The following is a 23,173-nucleotide window of genomic DNA, read 5'->3' as shown; positions in this document are numbered from 1 at the left end:
CACACCTTTGATAAAGTCTCACAAGTGTCAGCTTTCTTTTTATAGATATAAAAATATGGTCATGTAGTGATGCATGATCTGACTTATAATATTTCTGAAAACCCTCTCCTGTCTGATCATTTCCTGATAACATTTACAATAATTGATTACACAGCAGTGGAGAGTAGACTTTTAGATGTCTCTCTGAAAGCGCTGTAACTAAAGCGGTGTCCAAATTCATGGGCTGTTTCCTCCTGAGGACGCATTTGTAGACCGATTACGTCACAGTGACGCGCCGAAGGCTGTCCAAATTCGTAGACTCCTCCGAATGCAGCCGACAAATGCGTCCTCCTTTTCCCCGAATTTGAAGGATGGGTCGGGTGTGTCCTTCGTTCTGCCGGAGGTTTCTTCCTGTTAAAAGGGAGTTTTTCCTTCCCACTGTCGCCAAAGAGCTGCTCATAGGGGCTCATATGATTGTTGGGTTTTCTCTGTATCTATGATTCTACAATCTACTGTACAATAGAAAGCGCCTTGAGGCGACTGTTTTTGTGATTTGGCGCTATATAAATAAAATTTCATTGAATTGTAAAGCTATTTTACATTAGTTTTATGTGAAAAGTGTCACTTTTCATAATCTCTTTGTACCTTTCCTTAATGGTGTCAATAAAGTGCTGACAACTCAAAGAGCTTTACAGGTAACCAAACATTCATTTAGCACTCTTTGTTATCAAGTTAGTCTGGCAGACTGTCAGTGGGTGCCTGCTGGAGGCGCTGAGCTGGTGGCCACGCTGCAGCTCCGTCATACAATGTTTCCATACGTGGGACAATTCATCAGATACAGGTTGTTTGGGCACATCTGTAAACACAGTGCTTAACAAACGGCACAGAAACTTGGACGCTTAAAGTTTTATATGCTACACTGTCATATATGAAACAAACAACATATGTACACAGGGAATCAGTGAGAGGACGCAGGAGAGCAAAACACTGAGCACCAAGACTTCCCCTGAACCAAAAGCAGGGCTTCTACGTTAGGTGAACATTTTAGACATGAAGGAAAAGCAAACGTAACAGCTTCGTGTTCAGGCAGTAACTCGAGGGAACAATCTGACCTCCTGCTAATATTTTGGCAGCATTTGCAGAGAACACAAGTGTTTGTTGTAGACCAGAGACCAACAGAAACGCTTCAACAATGACATCAGACGACACGATGACGTCAGCCTTTTGGCAGCTTCACTGCTTCAGTCCAACGTTGGCAGCTTGTGTGATCATAAATAAAATGTTTGTGTTTAGTGTGTGCTCGTGTTAATCCAGGCGCTGGATGAGCTTCTCCTCCATCATGCAGTAGACCGCTACGTGGAACAGGTCGGAGATGAAGGCGTCGCAGGCTCGTCTGCTGACGCCTTTACAGCCTCTGAGGTCGAGCAGGGTCAGCGAGGAGAGGCGCTTCAGATAGGACAGGCAGCCGTCGGTCAGCTCGTTGCAGCCTGCAAACACACAGACACACATTTAATGTCTTCATATGATTTTCAGGCTTTGGATCAAGAAAGGAGAGCAACTATGAACGACCACGTGTCATCATTAGTGGCCAACAGAAGGTGTTTCCTGCAGGAATCAAAGGGCTGAGGGTCTGCCAGTGGAACAGAAGCCTTCCTATACTGTGTGAAAGCCAACAGTGATCAGTGTGTGTTCAAACCTGCCAGCGTGAGCTCGGTGAGGTTATTGCGCGTGTGAGTCCCAGCTGCTGCCAGCAGGGCGACCGAGGAGTCCGTTAAGTCCTTGCAGTGAGCCAGGTCCAGCCTCTCCAGCTGCGGCATGTGGCGCTGCAGGAGCCTCAGCGTGGACTCAGTGATGTCCAGACCGGACAGGCGGAGCGTCACCATGTTCCTCAGTCTGCTGCGGGACGACTCCAAACCTGCGCGCACACACAGACACACACAGACACACAGAGCAGATTATGGCTTGTATCCTGATCACACAGCATCCCATGAGCTGTACAGCTGTACTACTACGTAGTAGTAAACAGAGCTCACTGAGCCACTGACCGGGCAGCGTGACGATCTCTTTAATCTGGGCGTCTGTGACGCCGTCGCACCAGCGCAGGTCTAGCAGCCGTAGATGGGGCAGAGTGGGAGAAACCATTGCCGACAGACAAGACCAGGGCAGACCAGTCACACTCAGCTCTCTCAGACCTGAACACAAACAAAGGTTCAATGAGACTCTCCAGGACAGGAGACATTTGGGACACCGCGCTCGTACCTGGGAGCCTCGTTAGCAGGCAGTTCAGCTGCCTCTTGGCCATGGGCGTCCAGGAGAGGTCCAGAGAGGTGGGCTGTCGTTTGATAATGCCTGCGAGCGCCTGATTGCTGAGCGGGCTGCACCGACTCACATCCAAGTGGCTCCACAGACGTTTGTCACAGCTCCTGCACCGGGGAGGAAGCGGTGGTCGTTTCATGAGCAGCGTGGAGCTTTGCATGTACAGGACAAGGTGAGGCGAGTGTAACGTACCACTTGTACCAGGCCTTACAGACAGTCATGCAGGCCAGCAGCTCGGCTCTGTTCAAATATCTGAACACAGACACCCAGACCTCCTTCTCCCCGCCTCGCTCGTTGCCCACATCCTTAAAGGAGAGCAGAGATGGCAACGACGGAGACGACAGGGTGGAGGACGCAGGGTGAGCAGCAGCTTCATCATCCTCTGAAGAAGACGCGGAGCGAGTTCGAGCGCCTCTCTCACCACGGCTACCACGCAGGCGAGGCCTACGACAACACAGCACAACGCAGTTCTTATGTGCTACATAATCACGCACATTTGACACAGGCAGGAAAAAGCTGAACCACCTTATGAAGCGAGTCTGGTCCTCTGATGTTCACCATGCATCCAAACAGCCTTATGAGACCCAGTAAGATCTCCACTCTGGCCTCTGCTACTGTAAGCTTTCTGTGCTTTTATCCAGTTACTGTCGTTTAATGTTTTAACCCTTTAAGACCTACCATAGAACCAAGTCCGCCAGAGCTTATATTATATGTTTACATGCTGTGGAGCCATTTTTGGGAGCATTTCAAGTTGCTATACATCAATACAACCATTATAGCCCAGATTTTAATAATATATATGCATTAAGTGCATAGTAATTACATAAATTGCAAAAAAGTGCAATAAACTACAAAAAAATGTAAAATCGTTTTTGTTTTTTTAACATATATTTCTAGTTAGAGAAATTTAAGAGGCTTATCCCTCAAAACTGTAAATACAAAAAAGTTGCACAAAATAGTTTCCCACCACAGGAAATTTATTTTGAGTGTCTTCATAGTTTTATTTTTGAAATACACCAATTTTTATACACTGCAGGAAAAACGAAAATAAATATTATAATGCAAATTTGCAAAAAAGCAGCATATGCATCAAAATAAACTATTTCCAGCAGTGCAATATGAGTCCTAAGCATCCCAGAAACCACACAGAAAGTCATAAAGTCAAACATAACTTTTAAAAACACCAGTATAGGCTCATGAGGCCCTGATGGTAAAAAACTACATTTCCGCGAAAATGACGTCACTTCCGGTTTCGGGCAGGTCATGGCGGACATGCGATAGTTCGCGCTGATGGACGTAGGAAGTGTTATGAACAGCTGATCGGATCAGTAAAGTGTGTTTCTGGAATATTATGTTTTTGTTGCTGCAAGTGCTTTTTATGCAGTTTTTGCAAAACTATATGTGGAAGGAAACTGTGACCGAGGACAAGCTGATGGCATAAGATGGAAGTACAACTCCTCCGGTTTCATATGCAAAAAAAATTATTGCGCTAGCTCACGTGGTTGCAGAGCAGGGATTTAAAAATAGTTACGCAAAACAGAGCGTGCTGCTCTGACCGGTTTTAAAGGGTTAAACAGTGGATTGTGCAGAGCTGGCCAACAGCAGCTGGTTCTTACACAGCGCTTTATATTCCTTCACCCATTCACACAAGCACTTAATCTAAACGGGTTAGTGTACTGTCTAACATTCACACTCTGATGGATGCATCAGAGCAACATGGGGTTAGTATCTTGCCCGAGGTTATTTGGCGTGCAGACTGGAGCAGCCTGGGATCGAACGCCGACCTGCTCTACCACAGGAGCACAGCAGCTGACTGTCCCAGGACTGCTCAGAGGTACCGGGCATCACTGAATCATGGATGGAACACCGACACGTGACATGAAAGCTCAATGTGCTGAAGTCTACCTGCCGGGTCCTCGTGGGGTTACGCTGTCAGCCGTGGCGTCCGTGCACCGGAGCCGTGCAGGTTTGGACAGAGCGCCCTTCCTCTGGATGAAGCCCTGCTGCCCCGCAGCCGTCCTCGGGCCCATGGCTGCTTCCAGCTTTGGAACGATGGAGCCTGAGGCATGAAAAGAGCTGCTGTTACTCGCGCTGCGCCTGCAGTTACTCGCGCTGCGCCTGCAGTTACTCGCGCTGCGCCTGCAGTTACTCGCGCTGCGCCTGCTGTTACTCGCGCTGCGCCTGCAGCTACTCGCGCTGCGCCTGCAGCCGATCCTGAGTGGCTGTGCTGGTTTCTTACCACACTGTCTCTTGGCCTTGTTGGGGCGCTGCAGCGTCACCGTCAGGTAGGAGCCGCTCAGCAGGTCGTCGCTCAGATCAGACACCAGCAGGACCGGAGGTTCCGGGTCCGAATCCCAGCGCCCTTCCTCCTCCACCTCTTCTTCCTCATCATCCTCCAGAGTGTCCATCTCCTCCTCTTCGGGGTCAAACTGCCCCTCGCTGTCCACGTCTTCATCCTCGTCATCGTCGGTCCTGCGCCGTCTCCTGTGTCGACGATGCTGTTCTTTATCTCCGTCCTCGCTGTCCTCCTCTTCCTCGTCCTCTTCATCATCGTCGTCGTCCTCGTCGTCGTCGTCATCATCATCCTCGTCATCGTCATCCTCGTCCGATTCGTCGGACTCGTCTCCTCTTCGTTGCATTCTGGACCCTCCGCGCAGCCTGACCCCTCGCCCTCGGCGCCCAGCGTCCCTCATGCCAACGCCTCGCTTGAGCTTGAGGACAGAAGACGATCCCGGACTCACGAGTCTGCTGCCTCTGTGGGCGGAGCCTCCTCTCAGCAGGCCTCTCCTGTTAGCGCCGAAGGCCCTCTTGGACGAGTGAGTCCCGCCCCGAGCGTGAAGCGCCATCTTTCTCCTCTGCGAGGCTGCACGTGGAAGAACAAACAACTCCGTGTTCTTGACGCTGTCGCCAACTGAATCGATGATCTTAACAGCCACAAACCTTCATCGTCATCGTCGCTGACAGAGTCTTCTCCATCGCGGCTGTGGCGCTGGCGTCTGTAGATCTTCGCCATACGAGCGTCAAGCAGAGAGGACGACTTCCTTTTCTGGAATAATCAAAGTGATGGGAGACATAAGAAAGGAAAGAGGAGGAATATGGTTGTTCCCAATCTTGAGTGGGGACCTGAGGAACACTCACCAGTGGGAGGCTGTCACCTCGGTCACCTTTAGACTGCTGCAACGACAAAACGGATTCTTTTAGAGTAGAAACGACCAACAGCTCAAACATCAGATTTTCCCCGTCCACACATCAGCATGCTTTTACACGGACCAATCAGTGCTCACGGTGTGCACACCATCAGACGTTTACATGAAACCCTGTCACAGTCGGCGTTTATCGAGCGGAGAGCGGCCTCCACCACAGCGCTGAAGATCAGACACTTTTAACCCAGTCCCTATCGAGCTCCAGAGAAACTTATCACTGAACACAAGCGCAATGAGACGATGCAGAGGTACTCGTGTTTGTTCACTGCTCTCCGGTGCTGGCAGCAGAATGATCAGCACACTCACAGGAAATGGTTCAAATGTCCATTTCCTGTTCACAGAACGTCAGTCAGTGATTCAGCAGGTCCACAGAGCACCAACAACCACATGTTTGTGTTTATATAAAACACCTCAGTGTGTTAATTATACAGACCCTGCAGTATAACATGTGTGCAGCCATAAATGGATATTTGCTGCTACAGCTGAAGCCAGGATGAGACCCTCGCTGCGTCTAAGCCCAGGAAACTGACTCGCTGACATCCTTAGACCAAGCTTTGTGTCTCTTAAGAAAGAAAGGAAAAAGATGGCAAAGAAAAAGGATGTAAGCGACAGACGGGTGGATTTATGCACAAACAGGCGGCACCTCTCACCAGTCTCGAGCTGATTGGCTGAGAAGGCAGAGGGGCCGCCACCAAGAGAAGTGACGCTGAGGAGGAAGAGCAGGAAGGAAGAGAAGGAGCAGGGAAGAAACCACAGCGGACAACCTCCCCGTCCTGATGGGGGCCCACGGGACCCCCTACGCTAGGAGAGGGCCCCGGACCCAGCCTGAGGACCAGGGGGCCGTGGGGACGGACACGCTGTTGGTGGCCAGCAGCCAGCGACTCATCACTGCCTGATGACTGTGACGGAGTCAAAAATAAATAATAATAATGAAAAACAAACAGGAGACATAAGCCCATTAGATCTGTCTGTCTGTGTGTGTGTGTGTGTGTGTGTGTGTGTGTGTGTGTGTGTGTGTGTGTGTGTGTGTGTACCCAGGCTGGTAACAGTGGCTAACTAATGCATTGTGTACCTCTGGATCAGTGATGCCCTGCACACACTTGGGGCACTCCCAGCAGCTTGGGAGGTCTTTATTCACCACGCCTTCCCCCTGAACCTGCAGACAAACATGCAGACAGTTACTCGTGCTAGCAGGATTGATGAGAAGATAAGTTTATGCCTGAGTCACAATCTAAGGCTACGTCCACACGTACCCGGGTATTTTTGAAAACGCAGATTTTTCTATGCGTTTGCACCTTTCGTCCACACGTAAACGGCGTAAACGGCGTAAACGGCGTTTTTGGTCACTGAAAACTGAGATTTTTAAAAACTCCGGCCAGGGTGGAGATTTTCTAAAACTCAGTTTTTGCATTTACGTGTGGACGAGAAAAACGGAGAAAACGGAGAAAACGCAGCGTCAAAGGTGTGCGCCACGTTATTGTTTCGCTGAAATGAATTTCTACAATACTGTTACTGTTACTTCTCTGCAGTGTTTAAATGCTTACATATACACAGTTACTGTCCCTCCACACATACGACTCGGTTCTGCTTCTATGCCCCAGCTTTGTTTACTATTTCCCGCCGAGGCTTCTAGACTTCTGATTGGCCAACATTTCTACACGGTTAGGAATATAGCGCCACCTGCTGCTTTGGCGTGTTCCTAGCAGCGTTTCCCTTCATTTCTGCCTTTACGTGTGGACAGGATTATTTTTTAAAACAAAAACAGAAAATCTCCGTTTTCACAAATACCCGTGTACGTGTGGACGTAGCCTCAATACAACCTGGAGCCTTCATGTTTGTGCCTTCAGACATGCTGTCATAGTTACTAAGGATCCAGCTTCTATCTAAGATGTCGCGAGGCTACGAGCGCTGAACTGTCAACAACAAGAGTACACTGAGTTGCTATATGTGTCGTACTGTGAGGCAGGCGGGGTGGACGATCTGGGCACAGTTGGAGCACTCCATCAGCGTGAGGGAGGGGTCTCCGGTTTCCTCCTGATTGGGCTCTTTGCAGATCTCACACACCGCAGACAGAGGCAGGCCCGGCTGGAAGAGACGGCTCGTCAAGTATCTCACACGCATACGTGTTGCTAATTACAAAGACAACGACTCTACTAATAAAGACGAGGATGAGTTACTAACAGAGAGACACTGTCGTAGGACACAGGTCTGCTTTAACTTCCCCGGGCCTCCGAACTTCTTCATGTCTCTGCAGAAGTTGCAGTCGCCACACTCAGGTCTCATACAGGCTTCACAGCGTTTACACCTGCACACACACGCGCACGCACGCACGCACACGCACACGCACACACACACACACACACACACACACACACACACACACACACACACAGGCTTAAAACGCAGCACGCAGCTGTGGGACAGAATGAACTCACTGCTCTGTACACGTCAGTGTGTACCTGAGGGTTAAAACATTTGTTGTCTTAAATATGAAGTCTAATGAATTGTGAAAAACTGCATCGTGTTTTTATATAAACTGAATAAAAGGTTTGATACAGGTACGACTTCTTTACCTGACCCTGCGCCGCCTCAGCACGGACATGGAAGACGCTGGTTTTTGAGGTCGTGGAGTGATGGGAGTGGAGGACAGTTTAGGGCGAGGCGGTGGTGGGGGAGGGGGAGGAGGTTGGTACCATGACGGCTGGAAGCACAAGAGAAAAACACGTTAACCCTCGTGTTGTCCTCGGGACATCTGTCCTCTAAAGAAATCTTTTACCATCAAAAACGTGTTTTTATTCATCAAATGGTCTGAAAATAACAGAAGTTATTCAGTACGACTGGAATAAGTTTTAATTTGATTTATTTATGGGGTTTTATAACACCTGTGGTCCTCGGGGACAAAAATGTTGCCAAAGTACAAAGTGCTGCAAAGAGCCGTATTTTCACAACATACTGCTTTCAAACACCTTTGATCACTGATGTGTGGGGTCAACCAAAGGTCACCACAACAACATTCAATTAAGTTTTATTTACACAGCGCCAAATCACAACAACAGTCGCATCAAAGTGCTTCATATTGTAAGGTCGACCCTACAATAATACGTCCACACAAAGTAGCTCACAGGCCTCCACTGCACTGGAGGCCTGTGAGCTACTTTTTTTTACCATGTTCTGCAAAGCAATGAGCAGCAGGACAAAGCACACATTGTCCTCTAGTATAACGAGGAGGGAGAATCAATGTTCAGGAAGATCCAGGGTTAGAAAATATTGTCAATGTTTAGATCACATGCTACCCTTTCTCTGAAAAAGCACATCAGTCACCTGCAGAAGTGGAAGAAGGCTATGAAGTGAAGAAGAGTGATGAAGAATCTGAACTATGTTCAAGTAGGTTCATCCAGTACATGGTAGTCTGAGGAGCTTGGAAAGAAAGTGACTGGGCTTCTTGAAGTTTCTTGAATTTTCAGAATGTGAAACTGAAATAGAAGATGTGTCAGAGGACTGCACATCTTTCATTTCAATCATGATGAAGATCAAGCAAGAAAGAGGAGTCAGCTGAGACAATATTTGCAGTAATGTGAGGAAACACTGATCTGGTCTTCTATCTTCCCAGTGACAGACGATGCATGACTCTCTCATGTGCCTCAGAGAAAGACGATCTACCACAGTCCAAGCACATGTGCCAGGTCCCATACTCCTTCAGTTACTTTTCTACTCGAGTACTGAAAGCATTACACACAGTGTATTCTGCTTGTATTATGCTTTTTAACGTTCACATGCCAATGGATACATCAGAGACCAAGTTGGGGTTCAGTAACTTGCCCAAGGACACCTTGGTAAGAACTCCAGACTAGAGCACACAGAGACTGAACCAACAACCATCCAATCAGCAGATGAGCTGCTCTGCAGCCAACTCAATGACAAAAAAGGAGGGACGACAAGAGAGGAAGAAAATGGATCGAATGCAGCTGTAGGCATATGTGGGTGTGTTGATTCTTACTGCCGTGCAGCCAGTAGAGTCGCTACGGCCAGTTTATGACATCCTGAGTCTGGGAGAGAAGTTTTAAAGGTGACACAAGATTAATCATAGAAGCACAAAAAGGTTATAATTTCTTGATAAAGACACAATAGAAGATCATCGTTCATGACACAAACGTGCTCCCATTTGAGGTGTTTGGAACAAGTGGGTGTTTCTCCTGCTATGATGTCAGATCCTGGTACTGATGTGACTGTGTATGAGCACTACGTCCCCTTCAGAGGACTCTGTCCAACAGAACATCCAAGTAAACCAGGAGCTATGAGATACAAACATGGGCAGCATGTGATGCAGGTCCAGCTGTACATGGAACATGCTAGTGCACGATGGCAAACCGTCTGTCCTGCAGTCAGGACACGCGAGTTGTCGCGTGTCCTTTAAAGTTGAATAAAACCTTGAAACACAGAGATGATGATATTTTATACTTATTGCTTTATAAACAAAGCAAACGGGGTCATTTTTGAGCCCAGAGGACAACAGATGTGATTATTTGCTGCCAGTAAAAAACTTGAAGTAGTTTAAAAACAGCTTTCTAAATTAACTTTGACATAAACCCGTCTGTGATCATCTGTTAAAGTAGCTGACTCTGGTTGTGAAACGATAATCACGATAACTGATCATTTAATTAATTTTTTACCCAAAAACAAAGAAAAAAATCATTTTATGAGGTTTTTATCAGACTTAAGATTTGAAATAGAATAAAAAAAATGTTTAAAAATGTTTGAATTAAGTTTTAATTAAAAGTGGGAAAAATCCACTTCATATTAATTAAGTATCAATCAAACCACATGTGGACATTTTTGACCTCTGAGGACCACAGCTGTGATTACGTGCTGCCATTTAACATTTATAAATGATTTAAAAACAAACAAACAAACAACAACATTTTCACTAAAGCTTAACATACAGCACTCTGTGGTGAGTCAACTAGTCAAAATTATCTAAACAATTACATTTATTTTATTGTGTTATTTCCACTCAAAAACAGACGATACTTCATGTAAACAAGGTCTGGTGGCCCTAAAATGTAAAATGTTGGGTAAATGTTGTGTTAATGTGTTGGTCTTAAGTAAAACTAAGGTGTATTGAATTGACTGACAATTTATACTTGATACTTTAAAACAAACAAACAAACAAACAAACAGGTGTGTGGAAATCGAGGACATTATGTTGATTATTCACACTAGGAAATGACTTTGATCACTTGGACTTGATGTTCAAATTCAGTTACCAGCAGCGCACTGGGACGGACATTAGCAGTGGAAACTGGTACGATGACACAGGAAGTAAATATGCTGCCTTCAGAAGCCGCCACAGCGGACCATCAGCCCCCATCTCACCCTGTCCCAGCCCCCCCTGTCCTCCCTCACTACATCCATGAACCTCCTCTGAGGCGCGTTGCCCTGCTGCTTCATCATCTGCACTCTCTTACTAGCTTATGCACCATCAATCACTAAAGGTCAGCACAGAACAAGTGTGCGAACAACTAAACAGCTGGTTTTCATCCTGCCCTGTCCCAGTCTGGCTGTGTAAGGAAGCACAGCTCCGGGTGACGTGGGTGACCCCCCGTGAAGCTTTATGTGCATGTTATTGTTATATAAATATGTTGTTGTTGTGATCCGTTTGCACGGCTGGTCACAGGGACGTTTACGACTGTTCGTAATGTCCGAACAAACACTTGGACGCTCGATGTACACACATCTTTGTGCGTGTGCACCGTTAGCTCTGCTGGACAGACGAGACCAGAGTGGACGTGTTAGCACGTGTGTTAAAGGTGGTTTTAAAAACTACTGAGTCATGAGGTGAACTTCACAGGACTGTGGGGAGGATCATCAACCTCCTTCCTGTGACTCCGTCTCTCTCTGCAAAGACGGCGTGGTCCACAGAGCAGAGGCAGGGCTACCATGACAAGTGTGCAGTCTGTTGGTGAATCGCTTACCCTCTTTGGCCACCTGACGATGGGCCGTCCCGTGTACGACATGCTGGGACTGTCGTTAGCGTGCTCCTTCAGCAGTGCCTGCAGGACAGCAGAGACATGAGCGTGACAGAAAGAGCAGCGAGGCTCACGTGGAGCTCCATGACGACAGAGGAGCGATACCTTGATGTGCGTGATGAGCGCCGGGGCGTTGTGTATCCCTGCTGGGACACACTTCTTGTTAGAGGGCAGAGCTTCCAGTTTACCCAGCAGGTTCCAGAGTCCCTCCAGTTCAAGGGGGGTCAGGTGGACCTTAAGTGGAAGCTTCTCAGAGTCTTCCTCACTGCCAACACCCTCCCCCTCCGCCTTCAGCTGCTCACTGACTGGATCTGAGCCACACTGATTCTTCAGACCTTCATGAAGGAAACAAAGACTCAGAGCTGACCAGTATGGCCCACACAGCACGGGTGTGTCCCAGTGGGCTGTGACTGCGAGAAGGCAGAGCTGTGTACATACCAATGCCCAGCGAGTGTTTCTGAAACTCTGGGGTGAGGTAGGAGGTCTTGGTCAGGCTGAAGACGTAGCGTTCCAGCACGTACCAGCACATCTCATAGTAGAAGGGGTAACGAAACTTCGCTGGAACCTGCAGAGGTTAAAAGAGTCAAGTCTATTCACTTCCCTCCGTCGTTCAGCAGCTCGCGCAGAGCCCGCTCGCGCAGAGCCCGCTCGCGCAGAGCCCGCTCGCGCAGAGCCCGCTCGCGCAGAGCCCGCTCGCGCAGAGCCCGCTCGCGCAGAGCCCGCTCGCGCAGAGCCCGCTCGCGCAGAGCCCGCTCGCGCAGAGCCCGCTCACCTACCCGCGTTCGGTCCTCGATGCTGCAGATGTTGAGCTGCATGGGGATGTTAAAGCTGTGCAGGAAGTTTCCTCCAAAGACCATCGAGTCCACCGGGGTGTAGACGGCGTGGATCCAACCTGCAGCACACGGGTGATTATAACACCACAGGAAGGCTTCTGCAGGTAGTGCGTGCACGTCAGTGTGTACCTGAGGGTATGATGAAGGTGCAGCCCTGCTTCAGCTCAATCCTCTGGCAGTCGGACGCTCTGTCTCCCAAGAACACGTCTCCTTGTTTCCCTGACAGCACCCAGTTCTCATAGAGCTCCAGGTTCTGGGGAGTCGGAGGAATCAGCCAAAACACCTGAAAACAAACGTGTAAGTCGCTCTGCTCTGGGACAAACACTCTTTCAGGAGGCCCCTCCCCTTCTGTCCTTTATACTTGACAGCAGGACTCATGTTGACCCGAAGCTGTAACGGGAAAGTCTCCCTGACTTAGCCTCACCTTGCTCCCTCTCAGTATGTGGTACCACACTGAAGTCCCACCGAAGTCGATGTGGAAGTCCGTGTAGCAGCCCTCAACACTCATCAGACAGTATCTGTGGAGACACGTCACCGTCATCGCGGCTCACAGCTGACCGCCACACCTGCTGCAGCAGGACACTTACTTCTGTACTTTGGGGTACTGCATGTCGTTGATGGAGTTAGTCGAGTCTCTCTGTCGCTCTTTCAGGTGCCGAGGCCACATGTTGTCCACCCAGTCGATCAGATCGACCTGCACGTGCAAACGTGAGACGAAACAAACAGATTAAAATCACTTTAAAGGTTTTTATTTCCTGTTCCAGTCAGACAGGCCTGCAGGTACGTACTGTGGCAGGTCTCTTGACCCAGTTCTCCAGTTTGGTGTGGCTGAACTCCAGGCTGATAACGTTATAGAGCTTCTCTCTCTGACACGGGGGCGTCTCATAGTAACGTGTCCACTGGGCCATGGACATCTCGGTCCCCTTCTGAGTGCTCACATCCATCACGTCGATCATGCGTCTGCTACCTGAGAGGGGAGCGTCTGTTAGACACAGCGTGACAGAAGAGCGGATGTGGAGCTTCTCCAGAAACACAACGTTCAAAGTGATGACTTTATTAGTTTGTCCTTAATCAGCAGTGAGTGTGTTTCACATACAGGCTCAGCTGATTTGGCTCTAAAATTCAGTTTGTGCTAATCTGAAGCTAACGGTACACCTAAGTACATGATTCAGTTAGAAATCACCACTAATCATTACTGACAGTTACTTTCAACACTTAGGTCCAATTTCTTCTTTGTTTATAACAGAAAACCCGTATTTTAAATAAGTGTAATTACAGCATTTATTACTAAATAACTGCGTCTGTACAGCGAGGCAGAGCAGCAGAGTAACTGGACGAGCCTTACCCACAAACATCTTGACGTCGTTGACACTGAAGTCAGGATCTGGCATCCTGCAGAACCAGAGGACAACATCATTACATCAGCTCGTTTATAGACGCTGACGTGTTTAATAACACTGAGGTCACACAGGGCCTACTTGATTCCCAGTCCATCAGGCTTCTCAAAAACGACGGGGTCCCTCAGACCACCTCTCTGAATGAACGCGTATGTAAAGTCTGCAGAGAAACACACAAGCGTCATTCAATACAGGACTATAATCCACAGGACAACAAGTTCTGTTATGGATAATTAGGACACTGTTGTTGTTTCTTCCATCCTGTCACCAGATCAAACCTCCACAAACGCCTGGTTGACACCAGTTCGTTTCTACGCTCTGTGCTGCTGTGGTAAGTTTCTTGGGATTTGCAGATTTCATGGGGGCGGTGATGTCAGAGTCACATGTATGAGCTCACAGATCACAGTGAACACCACGTGCACTGTCCAGGGTCCTGAAAGCACATCTCTGTGTGGCATTCCTAATAAACTGGCGTATCTCACTCTTCAAGCACCATCTCTCTCTGTGACACCACCTCAGTGCAGCGATAAGACACGTTTTCTCATTTAAATGTTCCCTCGCTAGAAGATTTTAAGAAGCAAAGAAAAAAGCGTCAGGCTCTGAAAAATAAAGACTCAAAGCTTGAACCCCATATAAGAAACACAAAGACACTATATCTGTGAATGCAGTGTCTCTGTACACGTCCAGCCATCTCACACACACACACACACACACACACACACACACAGACACACACACACACAGACACACACACACACACACACACAACAATAAAAGTCATTTGGTTTGATTTGACAAGGGGAGTGGCCTCGTTTATATTACGAGTATCGAGCCGATCTGCAACGCTGTATGTGGACCTGTATGTGGACCTGTCCACAGGTATGTGGACCTGTCCACAGGTCCACATACCTGTGGACGAGCCGAACGACGCACCTGCTAACAGTGCACAGACTCTGCAGACAGGATGGTTTCTGACGACCGCAGTAATGAGGCCTCAGGGAAGCTGCAGGGGTCCCCTAGTGTGAGCTGCTACAGGCAGAAATTACGGGTAGTATCATCTGTAGCGCTTTTACCATTTGATACGACCTTGACCCAGTTAAATCAGCTGACGTCTACTGTCACACGAACGGTGAATGTAATATGGTGATGTGGGTGCTGGACGGACAGAACCCAGGACATACTCCCTCCCTTTGGGAGAGGACGATGGAGACGGTGTTCACACCAACCTTTCCCATCCATGCGAAGCACTCTGTCAGAGCTGAACCTCTCACTGTTCACCTTCTCCTCCAGGTCAAACATCCTCCTCCCATCAATCTCCTCATCCGAGATGCCATCGTCATGGTAACGCTGCTGGTTACGAGCACGCTAGAGAGGAGAACAGAGTAAGAGGGATGGTAACAGACAGAGACTGCAGTCCTTTGGATGGACATTAACCCAAACTGGACAGTCCTTATGAAAGTCCACTTCACAGAGTGGCAGCTGAAAGGATCATAAGTAACCGTCTCTACAGCCTCGTGTCAAATATCTGAAAACTCTACTTATGGTTCGTGAGGATTCGGTTCTGTGGGGGAACCTTCCCAGCACTGCCAAGTGTTCCCTCACAGGGACCCCCCGTCGTATCGCAGGCCTGACAGAGCAGCTACTGAGCACTGAATGGGTATAAATGAAATGGGCTTGAGTGGCGGTCCACGTTAGGGCCCACCTCAATTCTTTTTGACCAAGAAGATGAAAACGGCTTCATCGTGAAGCACTGGGAACTATAACATCAACACTTTAATAGATTCATTGTCCTCAAAACGATCCAACGTTGGGCCCGAGGCTGCAGCCTCCCACAGCAGACACCGAGAGGACACCAGCGCACCACGGGGCCGACACACGGAGACAAGCACAACTTATTCAGATTCACGTGCACAGATGTGAACTCCAGCAGAGGGAGGAAGAGGCATGTGTGATCATCATCATCATCATGTTAGTCCAGGATCGAGACTGCAACTGACCATCACACTGTTGTGAGTAGGGCTGGGCCATATCGTTCACGGTAACACCGGTGTCATGTTGGGCAATAATAAGAAAATGAAACATGGCGATAGAATATGGGTAAAACGCGCAGGCACAGTGCCTTTGTTTACATACGCACATGGCAGCGACGCAGAATAAGAAGAGAGAAAGCGGATCGTTGAATGAAACGATGAATCTGAACTGGTTTGTAAAAATGCTGCAGCTTCACTGGTGTGGAACTGGTTCAGCTTTCGTCCGTCAGATACACAACAAAGCACTATTTTTGGTAGAGCATGCTAGCGGGACGTTGTTATTACCGAACTGATTTCATGTGGTACACGGCGCTCAAGAATCTATCAAAGTACGACTTTGCTAAACTATGAAGCCGCAGCACTTGATGGATTGTCCTGCTGACAGATTGGTTAAACTGTCAACGAGGGATTTACATTTGCACTGTTACATTTTTATACAACTTTAATGTGCATAAAAAACAGCTGCTTGTTTAAGTGAAATTTTTGCACTAATAAAGTTGGGATGTAAAGTATTTTGTCTCGTGTCAGTTATATTGTTATCACAAAAGTTCAAATATATATGGTGATAAGTATTTTTGGCCACATTGCCCTGCCCCAGTTGTGATGTCACAGCTGTTTATATCAGAGTCTTCTGGAGCAGACCACGAGCTCTAAGTGTTAATAAACATGTTATCAACAGAAATTAAACAGCCAACTTATGTCACTCGTGTTGGTTTGCTAGTGTTACTCTTTTTAAACACCTGCTGACTTCTTTTATAAACTGAAAGCTCAGGCGACGTCATTGGCTGTCTGCAACATTTATCCTGGCCCTGCATCATTATGATGATGTCAAACAGATACTGATAACACACGTGCACTGAACCCGCGTGTGAAACGTGCGTCCATCACATCTTTCACCTTATTAGGTCCTTTTAAAGAAAAGAAACAGGACTACTGTGGAGTATTCTGGAGTTGAGAATGATGGGAAAGGCGCTGGGTGCCATCTTATCCTAACCCCTCATACTAACACACACACTCTTCATTAACTGATGCCTCAGGCACAGAGTCATTAGTACTTTGGGCTGTTGGTCATTATAAGTCATTCAGTATTTTCCTTTGTATAATGTACACGTAGTAAAAGGTTAACTACATAGTTTCCCTCAGTTACGTCCTCATTAGCTGCATTTTCATAGTAAATAAAGTTCCTGTAGATGAATTTGCCTACGATTTCAAAACACTTCTAACATGAACAGTAATTCTGCAGGTACACAAAACTGCAAGCAGCAGGTGTGTTTACTCAAAAACAGAAGAAAAAATCTGGACATGAAAGCAAAGTGCTGGTTATCTCCACACCTGCCTGATAGCAGAAGTGTTGGCCAGAGAGAGGACCAACGTGTTTAGATCAATGAAAGGATCCAGTTACTTAAGAGGCAGTTGGCCACAGCTCTCTTCAGTTCGACACCCCTGCTCTACAGCAGATCTTCCAACAATACCACCCTCTGTGCTCCCCCTCACAGACCCGGGGCTGTGATGCAGCTTTGTGAGATATGGTACTGCACCAGACGCACGTGAACCTGAAGCTCAGAGATAAAGTTGCAGTGATTTGACTGAAGCAGACACCGAGCGTTGAGACTGCTCTGTCCCTGCATCCCGCAGTGGTCTCCCGCTGTAACAGAAAACAGGGCTCATGCTGAGGCAGCAGAACCAGCGTGTTGGGACCTGCCCCACACTCACCAGTCTTTTGCTGTAGCGCGGTTTGGGATCATCCATTTTCATTCATGGGACCAAAAGCGCGTCCTGAGTGCCACTACAGACACCAGTGGGCAGTGATGGTCCCACAGGAGCCGTCACTGGGCTGTCCTGGCAGGGCTCTCTGCCTACCTCTAATTCACCGACTTCTTACAGTTTAGTCGGATACAGAGCCGGACTCGCTGGCTTTTAGAAAATCCGACAGGACCGTTTAATGTTCGAGCTTCTTTATCTGTTTTTAACAGCCACACTCCTCTCTAGCTCATGTAGCTGCCCTGTCACTACCCTACAGAGACATGACTCCGAAACGGTTATCAACATTTTAAAAAACAACAAGAAGCTGGCACTATTACTTGCTTTAGTCATAGCATGGTAATAAAGTTAGTTCCTTCTCCGAACAGCCGCCATTTTCACTAAACCCCGCCCACAAACGGACACTGGACCATTCACGCTCATGCCCACGACCCTTTCATTGGACTACAGCTGTGCCACTCACGCGAAAGAGCTGTAATTTCTGATTGGATAGGGCCAGCCAATCAACATATAAAGAAATTGGGAAGCAACCAATAACAGCACACTTCCGAAACAAACTCACATCTAATTGGTTGATACAGTCAAAACAGGTCGACTAGTGGACAAATGCGTAATCAGTCAAAAGAACTAGCCAATCCCGCTAACAGTTATCGCGCTAACAGTTATCACAATAACCACCGCCTATCACTCAATACAACTAGTCATTACTTTCAAATAACACGATTACACGAAAACAATGCGTTTTAAATGCCTACCCCCATCGCAGCGGAGATCCGTCCACCTACAAACGCCTGCCGTAACCGGAGACGTACTACGCCCTCTGTGGCCTGTTTTCTTCTCTCAGAGGCACACGGCGGACGGACACGTTTTGTAGCCTTCAACCCAACAAGGAAGTGCCCGCAGCCCCATAAATGGAAGTGCACTTTGAACAGCTTATTGTTGATTGGCTGGAGAATGTTGCGTAGCGCTCGTGATTGGTGGCAGGGACTGTTTGTCAAACGCGTACCGCTTGAGTACGGCGAGCGAGAGGAAAACGTCGGCAAACGCTAAGGTGAAATAAAATGGAAGTGTAGTAACGGACAGATTGATTTTTATTCAAAAAGTGAAGAAAACTACAAACGATGCACTTTTACAAATAGTTCGCCGCGCTCAGAGCCACGGCCTTCAGTCAGCAGCAGACACAAACACGCAGCGTGTACAAAGAAGCTAACGATGAAGCGCTGGAAGCATCGGCAGACCTTACAGCCTGTGAATGCACACCTCAATCCCCGGGATTTGATATTTAGCGGTCCTAGGATCAAATTTGAAGATGAATAAAATCTGCGATAGTTCATTGTCACACAACAGCTGCCTGTCGACTATCGACGACATGACAAATCTTCCAGGTTATTTTTCTGAACACTGCGCAACTAAAGAGTCTGCCATCAGTTTGTTTAGATGCCTCAGAAAACCTCCAATTGGAATTTTATTGGAATACACATTTTCAAAAATATTGATATAGGAGAGCAGGCTCTCAGTTCACGAGTGGGCTGGACTGCATCCAACACCACAGTGTGGGTCAGAGCTAGTGCCAGAATAACAAGCATAAACGGTCCACACACACAAGCACATTGTACAAATATGAGAGTTCAGTCGTAATAAACACACAAATAACAAAGATCTAAACCAAATACCTGAATCATCAAATGATGTGTATTTCTAATCTTACACATTTAAAACAAACATCAATTCCTGAGTCACACCATCTAAGATCAGCCATTTTTAATCACTTCAAGGTTAAAAGCTCACTACGTGGATTTTTCTGTGAATCCTAAAGGCCTCTGACAGGCCTGCTGTGGACACGGGGCAGGATGCAGCACAGGTGTGTCAGGTACCTGCACCTGCTGTACTCACTTCACTCTAATATTAATGGACACGCTCTGCTGTTTATTCCTTACACAGCAACACAACAGCTAATCTTCCTAATAAAAGCTTTTCATGGCTGCATTATTCAAAAGTTGTTTACTAATCAGGTGCACTTTCCTGAATATGGATCTGATAAGTGGACAAATCAGTGAATGAAATGGAGCATGCTAGCAGCCACACTCAGTAATTCACAGGGCTCGGCCCTGATTGGTGGTGACCTTTCATACTGCACATTTTCAAATTCCAAGTTTGGTTCTGAAAAATCGCTCCACAGCAGAACAACTGCAGCAGGGTTAGGGTAAGACGTGTCACACACATGTGCACTTCTCTGAGCACAGCTAAGTAACGATGAGCTGATGCAATAATATAATCTGGACATTCTTGGTGGGATTATTGACGTGTCACTGCACTGAAAGGTCTCCAGCATCTCTTTTCTGTTTTGTGCACACAGTCATATCCAGTGTGTTATTGGACAGGTTAGGAACTCAGACTGGAGCGAGACCATGAAGAAGACAGCTGTCGTCATGTTTTTCTGACTGAACTGATCATAAATGTGGCGCTTTGTTCCTGATATGTAATGAAATTAGAGCAAACTGAGTGCAGACGTGTCCTGCGGCCTCCCGTGGCCTCCCGTGGCCTCAGATGGTGGGAGACTTTCTTCATTAGGGTCTCTATTTGATGAAGCTGTAGACAAATGAACCGAGGATGACAGCCAAAATCACGCAGCAGCAGAAGATCATCATTTGTTTCTGGAGAGACAAGTTGGTTTGGGGAGGGAGGAGGGAGGAGACAGAAGGTGGTGTTAAACGAGATGACTCCCGGTCAGGCCGAGCCAGACTAAAGCACACCCGACATCTACAGCCCCCAGGGTCTGAACAGTCCCCTAAAGTGCCCAAAACACAACAGTCTCAAAGTAACCGAAGCACACAAGTCAGTGAGGTTTGCTTAACGCAAAGACATTTTTCCCTAGAAGGATCTGAACGTGGCTGCAGCACGCGGTAACACGCTGTAACACGCTGTAACACGCTGTAACATGCTGTAACACGCGGTAACATGCTGTAACATGCTGTAGCACGCTGTAACACGCTGTAACACGCGGTAGCACGCTGTAACACGCTGTAACACGCTGTAACACGCTGTAACATGCTGTGGCACGCTGTAACACGCTGTAGCACGCTGTAACATGCTGTAACACGCTGTAACACGCTGTAACATGCTGTAACACGCTGCAGCGCGCGGTAACACGCTGTAACACGCTGTAACATGCTGTAACACACTGCAGCGCGCGGTAACACGCTGTAACATGCTGTAACACGCTGTAACACGCTGTAACATGCTGTAACACGCTGTAACACGCTGTAACATGCTGTAGCACGCTGTAGCACGCGGTAACACGCTGTAACACGCTGTAACACGCTGTAACATGCTGCAGCGCGCGGTAACACGCGGTAACACGCGGTAACACGCTGTAACACGCTGTAACACGCTGTAACACGCTGTAACACGCTGCAGCGCGCGGTAACACGCGGTAACACGCGGTAACACGCTGTAACACGCTGTAACACGCTGTAACATGCTGTAACATGCTGTAGCACGCTGTAACATGCTGTAACACGCTGTAACACGCTGTAACACGCTGTAACATGCTGTAACACGCGGTAACACGCTGTAACACGCTGTAACATGCTGTAACATGCTGTAGCACGCTGTAACATGCTGTAACACGCTGTAACACGCGGTAGCATGCTGTAACACGCTGTAACACGCTGTAACATGCTGTAGCACGCTGTAACACGCGGTAGCACGCGGTAGCACGCTGTAACACGCTGTAACATGCTGTAACACGCTGTAACACGCTGTAGCACGCTGTAACACGCTGTAACACGCGGTAGCACGCTGTAGCATGCTGTAACACGCGGTAACATGCTGTAACACGCTGTAGCACGCTGTAACACGCTGTAACATGCTGTAGCACGCTGTAACATGCTGTAACATGCTGTAACATGCTGTAACACGCTGTAACACGCTGTAGCACGCTGTAACACGCTGTAACACGCGGTAGCACGCTGTAGCATGCTGTAACACGCGGTAACATGCTGTAACACGCTGTAGCACGCTGTAACACGCTGTAACATGCTGTAGCACGCTGTAACATGCTGTAACATGCTGTAGCACGCTGTAACATGCTGTAACATGCTGTAGCACGCTGTAACATGCTGTAACACGCGGTAGCACGCTGTAGCATGCTGTAACATGCTGTAACACGCTGTAGCACGCTGTAACACGCTGTAACACGCGGTAACACGCGGTAGCATGCTGTAACACGCTGTAACACGCGGTAACATGCTGTAACACGCTGTAACACGCGGTAGCATGCTGTAACACGCTGTAACACGCTGTAACATGCTGTAGCACGCTGTAACACGCGGTAGCACGCGGTAGCACGCTGTAACACGCTGTAACATGCTGTAACACGCTGTAACACGCTGTAGCACGCTGTAACACGCTGTAACACGCGGTAGCACGCTGTAGCATGCTGTAACACGCGGTAACATGCTGTAACACGCTGTAGCACGCTGTAACACGCTGTAACATGCTGTAGCACGCTGTAACATGCTGTAACATGCTGTAGCACGCTGTAACACGCTGTAACACGCGGTAGCACGCTGTAGCATGCTGTAACATGCTGTAACACGCTGTAGCACGCTGTAACACGCTGTAACACGCGGTAACACGCTATGACATGCTGTAACACGCTGTAGCAGGAACATGGCTCAGATGGTAAACTGCTCAGAGACGCACTGCAGCAGGTGTTTCTGACTCACGTGTACAGTCAGCGTGTGCAACTTCAGCATCCAACCTTCACTAGTGGTTTGTCTGCTCGAGGATAGGCCGATGCATCATTACAGGAAGCACTGACCCAGAGCACTAACAGTCTCTCTCTGCACTCACCCTGCGTGCCTCCTGCTGGAATTTGGCAGCCTTCTTGGTGTCGGCCACGGCTCTCTCTACAAAGCCCACCGACTGGTCCATGTTGCTTTCGATCCTGTCAATCATCCCACCCTAACAGGGCACACAACACAAAGTTAATGAAAGTAAGATTTGTGCCTGTCTGCTGTTTACACAGGAAGTGGGAGCGTACCCCACTGTGTCAGAAACACGGCACGTGTTTTATTACACATGACTTTTCTTATCGGCTGCACACTGAAGCTTCAGTCATGAAAGGGCTTAGTCACAGTTAAACAGTTAAACAAGCTCTGTGGGCTTTTTGGGAAAACAGGGCGAGAGTTACTGTTGAAAAACTTGTGCTGTGCACGACTCTATGTAGAACTAAACACGGCTACTATTCAATTTTACAAACCATGCAAGTCAGCAGGAAGTGGAAGGCACAGTTCCTTTACAGCCTGCATGTTTTATAACACGGCTAAAATGGAAGAACACTTTGGGCTGCAGCGTCTCACAAACCTGGTTCTCAACCAGCATGGCAATATCAACAAACATGTCGTGGAGTTCTTTGATGCTGCTCTCCAGCCTCATGATGTCTTTGTGACGAGCCTCGATCTCATTCAGGGCCTGCTGGTTGATCTTAGAGTCCATGATCTGTGGGGGAGGGAGTGTGAGGTGACAGAGACGCACAACTTAAAACACCACAAAGAAGTGCATGTTCACAAACAGAGGGTCTGCTAGTGCCAAACTACAGGTTAAATGGGCGACCGTGGCTCA

At 48.0% G+C, this 23,173-nt stretch overlaps 2 protein-coding genes across 6 annotated transcripts in view; both read right to left on the bottom strand.

The window, feature by feature from the left end:
- Positions 1–640: 640 nt before the first annotated feature.
- kdm2aa (lysine (K)-specific demethylase 2Aa) lies at positions 641–18,457 on the bottom strand. 5 transcript variants are annotated; one of them, XM_087845907.1, is made up of 26 exons: positions 17,498–18,002; positions 14,981–15,119; positions 13,836–13,914; positions 13,703–13,749; positions 13,146–13,324; positions 12,945–13,051; positions 12,782–12,875; positions 12,487–12,640; positions 12,301–12,416; positions 11,963–12,089; positions 11,630–11,859; positions 11,471–11,548; positions 8,072–8,199; positions 7,680–7,803; positions 7,455–7,583; positions 6,571–6,654; positions 6,149–6,397; positions 5,434–5,469; positions 5,236–5,341; positions 4,535–5,158; positions 4,201–4,354; positions 2,488–2,739; positions 2,239–2,402; positions 2,025–2,171; positions 1,676–1,894; positions 641–1,466 (listed from the first exon to the last, which is right to left on the bottom strand). In XM_087845907.1, exons 1-26 carry the CDS (start codon positions 17,537–17,539, stop codon positions 1,285–1,287), a joined length of 3,990 nt encoding a protein of 1,329 aa, XP_087702033.1. In that variant the 5' UTR covers positions 17,540–18,002; the 3' UTR covers positions 641–1,284. The 5 variants fall into 5 exon arrangements, with proteins under 5 accessions (XP_087702033.1, XP_087702030.1, XP_087702029.1 ...); XM_087845904.1 differs by lacking the exons at positions 6,149–6,397; positions 17,498–18,002 and adding an exon at positions 18,301–18,457 and having other exon boundaries at positions 643–1,466; XM_087845903.1 differs by lacking the exon at positions 6,149–6,397 and having other exon boundaries at positions 643–1,466; positions 17,498–18,000.
- Positions 18,458–20,094: 1,637 nt separating this feature from the next.
- The window catches only part of stx3a (syntaxin 3a), a 7,429-nt gene continuing 4,350 nt past the window's right edge, over positions 20,095–23,173 (bottom strand). The window contains exons 8-10 of the mRNA XM_087845901.1: positions 22,916–23,050; positions 22,403–22,513; positions 20,095–20,199 (exon numbers count right to left, since the gene is read on the bottom strand). Of these exons, the coding sequence (XP_087702027.1) occupies positions 20,122–20,199; positions 22,403–22,513; positions 22,916–23,050 (324 nt within the window). The 3' untranslated portion in view covers positions 20,095–20,121. The remainder of the gene's footprint in view (positions 20,200–22,402; positions 22,514–22,915; positions 23,051–23,173) is intronic.

Source organism: Neolamprologus brichardi, chromosome 9, assembly GCF_056152115.1.
Source record: "Neolamprologus brichardi isolate AB-2024 chromosome 9, ASM5615211v1, whole genome shotgun sequence".
Lineage (NCBI taxonomy): Eukaryota > Metazoa > Chordata > Actinopteri > Cichliformes > Cichlidae > Neolamprologus > Neolamprologus brichardi.
This window is presented reverse-complemented; position numbering and strand designations above follow the sequence as displayed.

Excerpts from the sequence above, each read along its gene's own strand:
- kdm2aa (XM_087845907.1), bottom strand. The coding sequence starts at position 17,539 with ATGAAAATGGATGATCCCAAACCGCGCTACAGCAAAAGACTG. Across the intron at positions 4,355-4,534 it reads CAAGGCCAAGAGACAGTGTG|GCTCCATCGTTCCAAAGCTG; the intron begins GTAAGAAACCAG and ends TTCATGCCTCAG. Across the intron at positions 1,895-2,024 it reads AGAGATCGTCACGCTGCCCG|GTTTGGAGTCGTCCCGCAGC; the intron begins GTCAGTGGCTCA and ends GTGTGCGCGCAG.